This window comes from Physella acuta, unplaced genomic scaffold (genome assembly GCF_028476545.2).
Source record: "Physella acuta isolate Inbredline_101_S28 unplaced genomic scaffold, ASM2847654v3 ptg002300l, whole genome shotgun sequence".
Lineage (NCBI taxonomy): Eukaryota > Metazoa > Mollusca > Gastropoda > Physidae > Physella > Physella acuta.
Window position 1 is genome coordinate 15,654 of NW_026733798.1, and position 12,048 is coordinate 27,701.

Genomic DNA, 12,048 nt, shown 5'->3' on the forward strand with positions numbered 1-12,048 from the left:
GGGGGGGGGGTGTTTAGTAAGGTTTATAGGCGGAGGGGGGTGTTTAGTAAGGTCACGTCGAGGGTATAGATGACAAATGCAGTATGTCCACTTTTTATGTCAAATCGATGTACATTTATAATGATACTGTAAATAGTACAAGCTACAAGAACACTCATGTACAATGTCAGAAAACTAGAATGCAAATATTTTATGAATGTTTAAACACAATATTTTGCACTATTTTAATATTGGAATGAGATTTATAAACTCATTTTTCTCGGGAAATATGTTTTTTTGGGACATACTGCGTTTGTCTTCTATACCCTCGATGTATGGGCGGAGGGGTCTAGTAAGGACATTTAAAAGCGGGAGGAAGTGTGTTACGGTTATATTGGGATGGAGGGGGGAGGGAAGGGAGGGGGGGCGGTAGATAGAACTGTACTATGGGCCTCCAGTTCTATGGGCCTAGAGTTCTATAGGCCCCCAGTCGGCAAGTAACACTGTTAAGTACAACTGGCGAATATGAATATAATGAATATAATTAGTTTGATAATTACTTATTATAATTTTGTCCCACCCTTCCCGCATGTCGACCTATGTTACGGGTCAGTTGTAGGTTAGATTAGAATAGAATAGAATAATCTACATTGCCAATCTACCACCACTAACCTTAATCCATACCGCACAAAAGACGACGTGAGTTAATTTTATTTTAATTTTAAACTGTCCAGATACCATCTGCAGCATCACAGTCTCCCCAGTGGTTATATAAGGTGTGTAGTCTGATCAATATGTCCTACTGAGCCCGTATAAAGCCGGGACTGTACGGGACAATAAACTAGTACTAAGAAATGGCCTTGAGCGGCACGCTGGCGTAGTGTGTATGTACTAGATAACACGCAGGGTGCTCTACATCTGATTGGTGTGTTACAGTTCGTGTTGTGGAGATAGTTTGACGGTCAGTGTTCTGTTAAAGTGTTTATTTGATTAGAATTTAGTATGGATGCTTTGTTGTGGATAGTGTTTGTGAAATGGCAGTGTCATAGTTTGTGTTTGTGTGATTTCAGTGTTTGTGTGATGTCATTGTTATGGTCATTCTTCGTGTGATGTCAGTGTTTGTGTGATGTAAGTGTGTGTGTGTGATGTCAGTGTTTGTATGATGTCAGTGTTTGTATGATGTAAGTGTGTGTGTGTGATGTCAGTGTTTGTGTGATGTCAGTGTTTGTATGATGTCAGTGTTTGTATGATGCCAGTGTTATGGTCAGTGTTTGTGTGATGTCAGTGTTTGTGTGATGTCAGTGTTTGTGTGATGTCAGTGTTTGTATGATGTAAGTGTTTGTGTGATGTCAGTGTTTGTATGATGTCAGTGTTTGTATGATGTCAGTGTTTGTGTGATGTAAGTGTGTGTGTGTGATGTCAGTGTTTGTGTTATGGTCAGTGTTTGTGTGATGTCAGTGTTTGTGTGGTGTTTGTATGATGTCAGTGTTTGTGTGATGTCAGTGTTTGTGTGATGTTTGTGTTATGGTCAGTGTTTGTGTGATGTCAGTGTTTGTGTGATGTCAGTGTTTGTGTGATGTCAGTGTTTGTGTGAGTCAGTTTTTGTGTGATGTCAGTGTTTGTATGATGTCAGTGTTATGATCAGTGTTTGTGTGATGTCAGTGTTTGTGTGATGTTTGTGTTATGGTCAGTGTTTGTGTGATGTCAGTGTTTGTGTGATGTCAGTGTTTGTGTGATGTTTGTGTTATGGTCAGTGTTTGTGTGAAGTCAGTGTTTGTGTGATGTCAGTGTTATGGTCAGTGTTTGTATGATGTCAGTGTTTGTGTGATGTTTGTGTTATGGTCAGTGTTTGTGTGAAGTCAGTGTTTGTGTTGTGTCAGTGTTGTGATCAATATTTTGTTATTTTGTGAACATTAGTCCCTTGTTAAAAAAAAACAAAACAAAAAACTATTTACATCTCCGTTGGTGTGTGTGGAGAATAAGTTAATGTTATTTTATCTTGAGAATAAATACTCTAACGTGTGTATGTGAAGGGGGGGGGGGGGAAAGGGGGATTGGCTTTTTCATTTTTGGCTTCTATTCCGACTAAATGCATTACGTCGTTAAAAATAGGCTGCCAAGCGTGTAAAATCAATCAAAAAGCCCCCCCCCCCCCCCTCCACACCCACCTACTTAAAAAAAATCCCTGCCCCAGATATTTCCCATCCCCCAACTTTGGCATGACTAGGCAGCGACAGTAGAGTTTCGAACAGTCCCAGGGTAGCGAACTACGGCCTACTTCTTATATAACGTCTACTAAAGGGCAAGTGGATAAAAAAAAACCAACCCGACCATAAAAAATACTATGTAAATTTTATTCAAGGCTGTTGCTCCATGCTAAAAGTTTCCTTATACAACACCTTGTACTCCAAGCTTTAGCCAACACACTGGTAAACTGCGAACAAATTATTTTAAAAATGTTATTATTATAACACTTTGTACTCTAAGCGTTAGCCAACACACCGGATAAAGGTTTTCGTCTATTAATAAGGTAAGGGTATTGGGTAAATTGCGAACACATTAGTTTAACCTTGTTATTATTATAACAGTTTGTACTTTAAACACCGGATAAAGGTTCACGTCCCTTAATAAGGTAAGGGTATAAGGTTAAAAAAGGATAGTGCGAACACATTAACTTTGTTATTATTATAACAGTTTGTGTTTTAAACACCGGATAAAGGTTTACGTCTCTTAATAAGGTAAGGGTATTAGGTTAAAAATAAAGGTAAATTTCGAACACATTAATTTAACAATTTGTACTTTAACACCGGATACAGGTTTTCGTCTATTAAGGTAAGGCTATTAGGTAAAAAACAGGTAAATTGCGAACACGTTAGTTTAACCTTGTTATTATTATAACAGTTTGTACTTTAAACGCCGGATAAAGGTTTTCATCTATTAATGTAAGGGTATTAGGTTAAAAAAAGGTAAATTGCGAACATATTATTTTAACCTTGTTATTATCGCTGTTCAGAGTATTTACATATTTACATTAACTTGACTTTGTTTTATATTAAAAGATTGCCAGACAATGTCAATTTTTGCACACAACTCATTGTATAAAGTCAGATTCACTGCTAAAGCTGATTTTCTATTTAGGTTACATTACGAAACTAGCCATTGGTACCCGTTACACGGAATTATAGGCCTATATTTTTAAAAATGTTATACTTGTTTGAGAAAAGTATTTTATAAAATAGTTATTGGTCAAAACGCAATGTGATTTAGTACATGTTGAACGATATTAGTAACAACGCGAAGAAATAAAATAGCTAAAAATCCGACACATGTTATACAACATAGGCTATAAATACCAATTAGAAAATTTAAAACAAAATATATGCATTATTAGTAAAGACAACATCATATTAAATGCCAACACTAAATAAGTGACAAAAGATTCCGCTAAAAACCCGGCTATTCAAAAGTATTTTTGTTGTTTTTCAGACTAATTTATTTTTATTATTTTGGCCGAGAAAATTGAATACGTTTCATAGCGTACGTTTTGATAAGTAGATCTATAGATCTAGATCAAATTTTAATGAAATAGTTCATTCTTCATATTCTAAAATTAGAAGATGTGGGAAGCGAACCTTATCGAAGATGACGTCATCAGTATTGTGTAACATTTTCAACATTCTATTTTCAATTCAATTTGTTATCCTACAATCAATGACGCCGTTAGTCTTGTGTAGTTTCCGCAGTTTAAACTTTTTATTAACATTGTTTCGTAAGGATTTTTTTCCTATTTGTATCATGCGACGTCATTATGTTTGCCAGTGAAAGTTTTTGTTATTTATATGTTATCTAGAGCATTCTTGACACAACCATAAACACTACTCCGGTTACATTATTAAAGTTAAATGGGGAGGGGCGCCGGGATGGGTCGCATGTCTAGGGTTAACGATAGTGTCGACTTCTTTACCAAATATCTACTTCAGTTTGTCGTTTTCCTAAAACCGACAACATTCTGTGTCTACCAATTTCAGGTGGCATAGAGGCACGTGACAAAACTCACGTGATAACAGAATGGCGTCACTGAGAGCATTATATGACGTCATCGTGATTGGCGCAGGGATCGAGGGCTCGTCGAGTGCTTACAACTTGGTCAAGAGCGGGAAAAGGGTTCTTTTGTTGGAACAGGTAAGTGATGGCTCCAGAACAGGTAATTGATGGTTTTAACAGGTAATTCATGGTTGTAGCACAGCTAATTGATCAGAGTTTCTTCCAGGCTCCGCCCCCCCCCCCGAACGAGATGGATTTAAAATAGTAAACATACACTTTTACTAAACTCCGCCCCCTACCCCCCGAAAAATGTTCACCACCCCCCCCCCCCCGAAAATTTCAAGTGCCCCCCCCCCCCCCAGAGAAAACCGTCTGGACGAAACAATGTAATAGATTGTTCTAGAAAAAAATAAGTGATGGTTCTAAAACAGGTAATTGATGGTTCTAGAACAAATACTTGATGGTTCATGGTTCTAGAACAGGTAATGCACCTCTCTCATAGGCCTGCTATCTCCACATGTGGAATAGAGGGAAAGGTACAACTTTTCATTTCAATTTTAAACAACATAGATGTTGTGTGTGTGTGTGTGGGGGGGGGGGGGTGATGATGGAGAACATGAAGATGCCCCACGCATCAAAGCGTGTGTCCACCTATCTACAATCGCATGTTTGGGGGCTTGCACAAGAACATTTTTAACCAGTAATCGCACCAGCTCAATGCTATACAACAAAGATAAAAACCACCCTCAAAACAATGACCTTAATTAAATTTTGTTTGGAACATTTTCTATTTAAAAATTCCTACTAGTGTTACCCACGAAACAGTCTTACCTATATATTTCAAAATTAAGCATAACATTCCTACAAGTCTTCAAGAAATACAAAAATAAAAAAACCTTTAATATAACGCTACATAGTGGAACTATTTTCTTACAGTTTCCATTACCCCACTCTCGCGGAAGTTCACACGGACAGAGCCGCATCACCCGCTACGCCTACGAGGAAGATTTCTACGTCCGGATGATGGTTGACGCCTTCCCCATGTGGGCGGAGCTTGAAAGGGAATCTGGCGTAGACTTTTTTGTGTGAGTTGTTTTTTTTTGTTACAATACCAATACATGTGACTGGCTAGACCTACATTTAACAGCAGATATTGTCCTTTAAACTGTCCAGATATTGTCCTTAAACCTGTCCAGATATTGATATTAAAACTTACTAAATATTGTCCTTAAAACTAACCAGATATTGACCCTAAATGTAAAACTCACCAGATATCGACCAAAGTTGACCAGATATTGTCCTTAAAACTGAGCAGATATCGACCCTAAAATTGATTAGATATTGAACCTAAAACTGACAAGATATTGTCCTTAAAACTGAGCAGATATCGACCCAAGTTGACCAGATATTGTCCTTAAAACTGAGCAGATATCGACCCAAGTTGACCAGATATTGTCCTTAAAACTGAGCAGATATCGACCCAAGTTGACCAGATATTGTCCTTAAAACTGAGCAGATATCGACCCTAAAATTGATTAGATATTGAACCTAAAACTGACAAGATATTGTCCTTAAAACTGACTATATATTGACTCTAAAACTGACCAAATGTTCTTCAAACTGACAACATAATATCCCTAAAACTGACTTGATATTGTCCCCTAATACTTATAAGATATCGTCTCTAAACACTGATTTTATCTAACTGACCAGATATTGTCACTATTACACCGCGTTTACACTTGCGACATGTATACCATACATGTTTAGAAAAAAGAAGCAACTTCACAATAAGTGAATAAGCGAATTTTTTTTCTACACTTGTATAGTATACATGTTGCAAGTGTAAACGTGGTGTAACTGACCACACATTGACTCTCTAAGTGACCACACATTGACTCTCTAAGTGACCACACATTGACTCTCTAAGTGACCACACATTGACTCTCTAAGTGACCACACATTGACTCTCTAAGTGACCACACATTGACTCTCTAAGTGACCACACATTGACTCTCTAAGTGACCACACATTGACTCTCTAAGTGACCACACATTGACTCTCTAAGTGACCACACATTGACTCTCTAAGTGACCACACATTGACTCTCTAAGTGACCACACATTGACTCTCTAAGTGACCACACATCGACTCTCTAAGTGACCACACATTGACTCTCTAAGTGACCACACATTGTTCCTACAACTGAGCATATTGTCATTAGAACATACCTATGTCCGTTAAACTTTGTTTACTATTCATCCCTCCTCCCTTCCGCACTGCAACGTGAATTAACTGACATCCAATGAGAGATTCCCTCTAATTAATCCACAGAAACTGCGGCACACTAGACATGCGCCAACCCGGATCACGTGGTCTCCAGGAAGTCGCCAACTCTCTCCGGGCACACAACGTCCCCCACGAGGTGCTGACCCCTGCTGACGTCAGAAGGCGATTTCCGGTCATCAACGGGGGCGACAACTGTGGTGGGATCTGGGACCCCAGTGGGGGTATTTTACGTGCGGACAGGGCACTGCGGGCATTTCAGGTCATTGATTTGTTGATGTCCCTTCATAATGGCAGGTGTTACAGTGTGTTGTGTTTTTGGCAGATGTGCATTTATGTCATGTTAATTTTGACGTTGTATTGGTTGAAGTCATATAATAGGTGTTGTGTCATGTGGACATGTGATATATTTATGTGATGTGTTTTAATGTTCATGTAAAATATGTAGTAATGCGTTTATTTGATCAGTAAATGCCATGTGTCCATATAATATAATTATGTGAAGTGTTCATATGATCTGTTCATGTGATGTATTATGTCATATGTTCTAGGTATGTGTTTATTTAAAATATTTCAGCGAGACGTTATTGTGATGTGTTCATGTGATGTGTTTTAATCCCATGTGTTCATGTGGTCTGTTTATGTGATATGCTCGTGTTAATATGATGTGTTAGTGTGATGTGTTAGTGTGATGTGTTCAAGTGATGTGTTTATCTGGTGTGTTCATGTGATGTCTTCAAGTGTTGTGTTCATGTTCTTATTTTTATGTCATAGGTTAATGGCATGTTTGATTGTCATGTAAAGATGCCATGTTCATGAAGATCTGTTTCTCATCCAGACGGTGTTCAAAGACCACGGCGGAGTTATCCGTGATGGGGAGAAAGTGTGCTCTATAACACCAGGGGGCGCTACCGTCACCGTGATGACGTCACGCTCCGTCTACACCGCCTCCAGTGTCGTCATCGCTGCCGGAGCCTGGGCGGGTCCGTTGTGTGCCTCCCTGGGGCTGCACCTACCTCTACAGGTAGGGGAAGTAGATTTTAACTGAAAAGTCCGCTCATAACTAACACTCTAGTCAGCAGTATCTGGTTAAAGGCATCTAGCGAGTAGCATCTGGGTAGTAGTTAGTAGCATGAAGCTAGTAGCATTATTGTTGGTAGCAGTTGAAGTTAAGAAACTAGAGTTTTGTTACCATGGTTCTTTAGTCAATCACTGTCAATGACATGTCCAATTCAATCACTGTCAATGACATGTCCAATTCAATCACTGTCAATGACATGTCCAATTCAATCACTGTCAATGACATGTCCAATTCAATCACTGTCAATGACATGTCCAATTCAATCACTGTCAATGACATGTCCAATTCAATCACTGTCAATGACATGTCCAATTCAATCACTGTCAATGACATGTCCAATTCAATCACTGTCAATGACATGTTGGCCTACTGCTTTATTAATTTCATCTAATTAGAGCTAATATAATTTGCTGTTTTATTACGTCCGAATTTCAAACAACCCGGGCTAATGTTAATATTTACATTTCAACCAATCTGAGCTAATGCTTATATTTCAGCCAATCAGATCCAATGTTTATGTTTAAATTGCAGCCAAGCAAGAGCTAATGTTTATGTTTATATTTCAGCCAATCACAACCAATGTTTATGTATAAATTGAAGCCAATCGAAGTTAACGTTTGTGTTTGAATTTCAGCCAATCAGATCCAATGTTTATGTTTAAATTGCAGCCAAGCAAGAGCTAATGTTTATGTTTATATTTCAGCCAATCACAACCAATGTTTATGTATAAATTGAAGCCAATCGAAGTTAACGTTTGTGTTTGAATTTCAGCCAATCAGAGCCAATGTTTACTACTGGAAGGCCGAATCTGGCGCAGGTCCAGACTACGCGTCCAGCAGGTTTCCATGCATCATTGACTCGCGTAAACACTCGGGCTATGACGTGTACAGTCTGCCCATGGATGAGTACCCGGGCTTGGTCAAGGTCAGTCCCTCACGTCTGCTGTCCTGTACTTAAGAGATTTGTGTGACTTTAGTTTTGTAGGGGTGGGGGATGGTGGGATGACATTTTTGTGTGACCAAAATGATGCGCAAACGAAAAAAAATGCTCAGGGAAAAACTAGGCACACAAATGTGCGCAAGAAAATTTATTTTGTGTAAATCGATCATTCATAGACATTAGCAAACTACGCAAAAATGTGCATTGTACCATAAATATGACAACATTAAAGTGTATTAACATAGTTTGTATGTTCGCATTTTCTCGAAATTTTAAGTCAACCCCCCCCCCCCACCCCGAAAGTTTAATGCTCCCCCCCCCCCCCAACAAGCAGAAAAAAGTCGGAAAGAAACACTGCTTTTACGAAGGACTTTGGTTCTATAGTTTTGCTTTAGCGAATTTCACAAAACAAGCTGTTTGACCGTGTAGCACTAATGAGGCTTTACTCTCTCTTATAAGGTTTGCTACTATACCGGCCCAGAGATAGCACTTATAGGGCTGTACTCTCTATTGTAAGGTTTGCTATTATACCGGCCCAGAGATAGCACTTATAGGGCTTTACTCTCTCTTATAAGGTTTGCTACTATACCGGCCCAGAGATAGCACTAATGGGGCTGTACTCTCTCTCATAAGGTTTGCTACTATACCGGCCCAGAGATAGCACTAATAGGGCTTTACTCTCTCTTGCAAGGTTTGCTACTATACCGGCCCAGAGATAGCACTAATGGGGCTGTACTCTCTCTCATAAGGTTTGCTACTATACCGGCCCAGAGATGGCACTTATAGGGCTGTACTCTCTCTTATAAGGTTTGCTACTATACCGGCCCAGAGATTGACCCGGATGAGAGGGACAAGGTCGGCAGCGATGAGTGGGTGGTGGACAGGGTCAGGGACACCCTGACCTCGACCTTTCCAACTCTGGAGAGGGAGCCGGCCATTCGGGAGTACTGCATCTTCACGGTGAGTCACGTGACTTGAGTTGATGTGTTCCTGATGGTTGTGTGTGTGTGTGTAGATGTGTGTGTGAGTCACGTGACTGGAGCAGATGTGTTCTTGATAGTTGTGAGTGTGTGTAGGTGTGTAGATGTGTGTGTTTGAGACACTTGACTAGATTTGATGTGTTCCTGATGGTTGTGTGTGTGTGAGTGTGTGTGAGTAGTGGGTGTAGATGTGTGTGCGACCAGTGGCGTAGCTAGGGGAGTGTGGGTGGGGCCGCCGCCCCGGGCACCGACACTAGGGTGGCGCCAAAAGGGATAGAAAAAATAATTTAAAAAACTCATTTTAAGCTAATGTATTAAATTATATACTGTCAAAGTTACGAAAATAAACAACTACAAGGCTTTACACATTGATTTAACTCTTTTTCTATATCAATTTTGTTGCACCACAATAGAAAATCTTATGGGATAATAACTTGTAAGAAGCGCAAGAAATCTTTACATTTTTTTTCTGGGGGGGGGGGGGGGGCGCTTTTTCAAAGACACAAATAACTATAAATATGATGGGATGGAGGAGGCGCACAGAATATTACAATCTGATAATGAGCAACACATTTGTGATTTATAATGATATATTTTTTAAAATTATTCCTTTTTATCGTCACCAAACTGTTCAACTATTCTTCAACAGTTCACTAATAAAACAGCTTCTTATGTCTTTACTGCTATAGCTCTATCTTATCTTTATGGGGCTAGGCCAGGGGTCGGCAACCTGCGGCTCGCGAGCCGCATGCGGCTCTTTTGATATCAAGATGCGGCTCGCCAGCTCCTTGCACAAATACTAATAATCTTAATCAAAAAATGAAATATTTGAAATAAAAAAAAAGTGTTAGTGGCTCTTTAAAACCAGGGAAATTTTGAAAGTTGTAACTTTTGGCTCTTTCGCTTCAAAAGGTTGCCGACCCCTGGGCTAGGCTATAAAGATAGGCCCTACCTGAATGTCTGAAAAACACAATACAAGCATCACATAGTTTTTTTTATGAGATTCTACCGGTTGGGTTTAAATAAAACAGATCTATATTTGGCTGCTAGCATTCACTTGACGAAAATAATAATAGATATATTTCATTCAGCTACTATAATTAAACTGTAGATACCTGTATTGTATTACTATTTTTGTCGACTTTCAAAAAATAAACGTTGTGTAGTTTTGCTTCTTAAAAATGTATATATATATATATATATATATATATATATATATATATATATATATATATAAATAAAATTATACATATCTATATAAAATTACATATATCTATATAAAATTATTTATATAATTATATGCTGTTTTTTCTCCGTCAGAAAACCCCTGATTTACATCCCTTTATAGACCGGCACCCCAGACACCCTAATATAATAATTGCTGTCGGTTTTTCGGGTGAGTCTATTGCCAAATTATTATTCATCATTGCATATTTTTTTCAGAGGCGTAACTAGGGGAGGGCGGGTGGTGCGGCCCCACCTTATGGGGGCGCCAAACTGGGTAGAAATAAAATAACATTCTGAGCTGCATTACTGAATTCTTCACAGACAAAGTTTAAAAAACTAAACTACAACTCGGCTTTCCAGATCAATTGTGTCATCAAAATAAAAACAGTTAAGAGACAGAGACTGACAAAAAGCGTTAACTACCTTTCCAGATGAGGGAAGGGGTGCTTTTTTTCGATAATATAAACAACTTTTTAAAATGGAGGTTGGGGGTGGGGGGGGGGGGGCAAAAATTGGCCATTTGTAAAAAGCGTAGGAATGTGTCTCTACATCTCTGTAAGTCTTATATTGTGGCTTCACCTTAGTTTAACATTGGACTATTGACTCGTTTATTTTAGACTACTCAAACAACGAATCAGCTGGTATTATATTTGTGTAACATTGGACTATTGACTCGTTTATTTTAGACTACTCAAACAACGAATCAGCTGGTATTATATTTGTGTAACATTGGACTATTGACTCGTTTATTTTAGACTAATTAAACAACGAATCAGCTGGTATTATATTTGTGTAACATTGGACTATTGACTCGTTTATTTTAGACTAATTAAACAACGAATCAGCTGGTATTATATTTGTGTAACATTGGGCTGTTGACTCGTTTATTTTAGACTACTTAAACAACGGATTATCCATCAGCTGGTATTATATTTGTTTCTTTTGTCCACAGGTCACGGCTTCAAGCTGGCCCCAGCTGTAGGTAAAGCCGTGTGTGAGCTGGTCTTTAACCTACCCCCACCTACAACATGAAGCCGTTCAAAATCGATCGGTTCGCTCCCAAGTCTAGTCTATAGGCGAAATGCTTAGAAAGACTGTCGAGTTTTGCCACCATGTCGAAGTTAAAGTCGAGTTTGGCGACCAAAAAAAAAAACAAAAAAAAAAACAAAAACAAGATGTAATCATTGAATCAGTATTAATTGTTATCCAGAAATAAAGCAATACAAACAATTAAACCTGTAAAATTAAAATGAAAAATGTGTTTTAAAAATTCTCATATAGATACTATGCTGATCTGTTGAAGCTTAGGATAATCAAACCACGTATTGCTTAACCTAGCCTAGCCTAGCCTAGCCTAGCTTAGTCTAGCCTAGCCGAGCCAGCCTAGTCTAGTCTAGCCTAGCCTAGCCTAGCCTAGCCCTATCCTGTCTAGACCAGTTACACCTAGTTCAATTACTCATAATTCGGGGGAGGGGGGGGGGTACAGTCCGCACCGGGTCACACCAAACCGAA

General features: G+C 38.8%; 1 protein-coding gene across 1 annotated transcript; it reads left to right on the forward strand.

Moving 5' to 3' along the window:
- Nucleotides 1–820: 820 nt before the first annotated feature.
- On the forward strand, nucleotides 821–11,694 carry LOC131932871 (peroxisomal sarcosine oxidase). Its single transcript, XM_059289776.1, has 9 exons — nucleotides 821–940; nucleotides 4,008–4,161; nucleotides 4,960–5,108; nucleotides 6,358–6,571; nucleotides 7,148–7,333; nucleotides 8,162–8,314; nucleotides 9,137–9,289; nucleotides 10,630–10,705; nucleotides 11,489–11,694. The coding sequence occupies exons 2-9, from the start codon at nucleotides 4,048–4,050 to the stop codon at nucleotides 11,566–11,568; spliced, it is 1,125 nt and encodes a 374-aa protein (XP_059145759.1). The 5' UTR covers nucleotides 821–940; nucleotides 4,008–4,047; the 3' UTR covers nucleotides 11,569–11,694.
- The last annotated feature ends 354 nt before the right edge of the window (nucleotides 11,695–12,048 follow it).

Bases quoted from the DNA above. Each gene is read 5' to 3' on its own strand.
- LOC131932871 (XM_059289776.1), top strand. From the start codon at position 4,048: ATGGCGTCACTGAGAGCATTATATGACGTCATCGTGATTGGCGCAGGG. The intron at 6,572-7,147 runs GTCATTGATTTG...TTTCTCATCCAG, and splicing joins GGGCACTGCGGGCATTTCAG to ACGGTGTTCAAAGACCACGG. The intron at 10,706-11,488 runs GTGAGTCTATTG...TTTTGTCCACAG, and splicing joins AATTGCTGTCGGTTTTTCGG to GTCACGGCTTCAAGCTGGCC.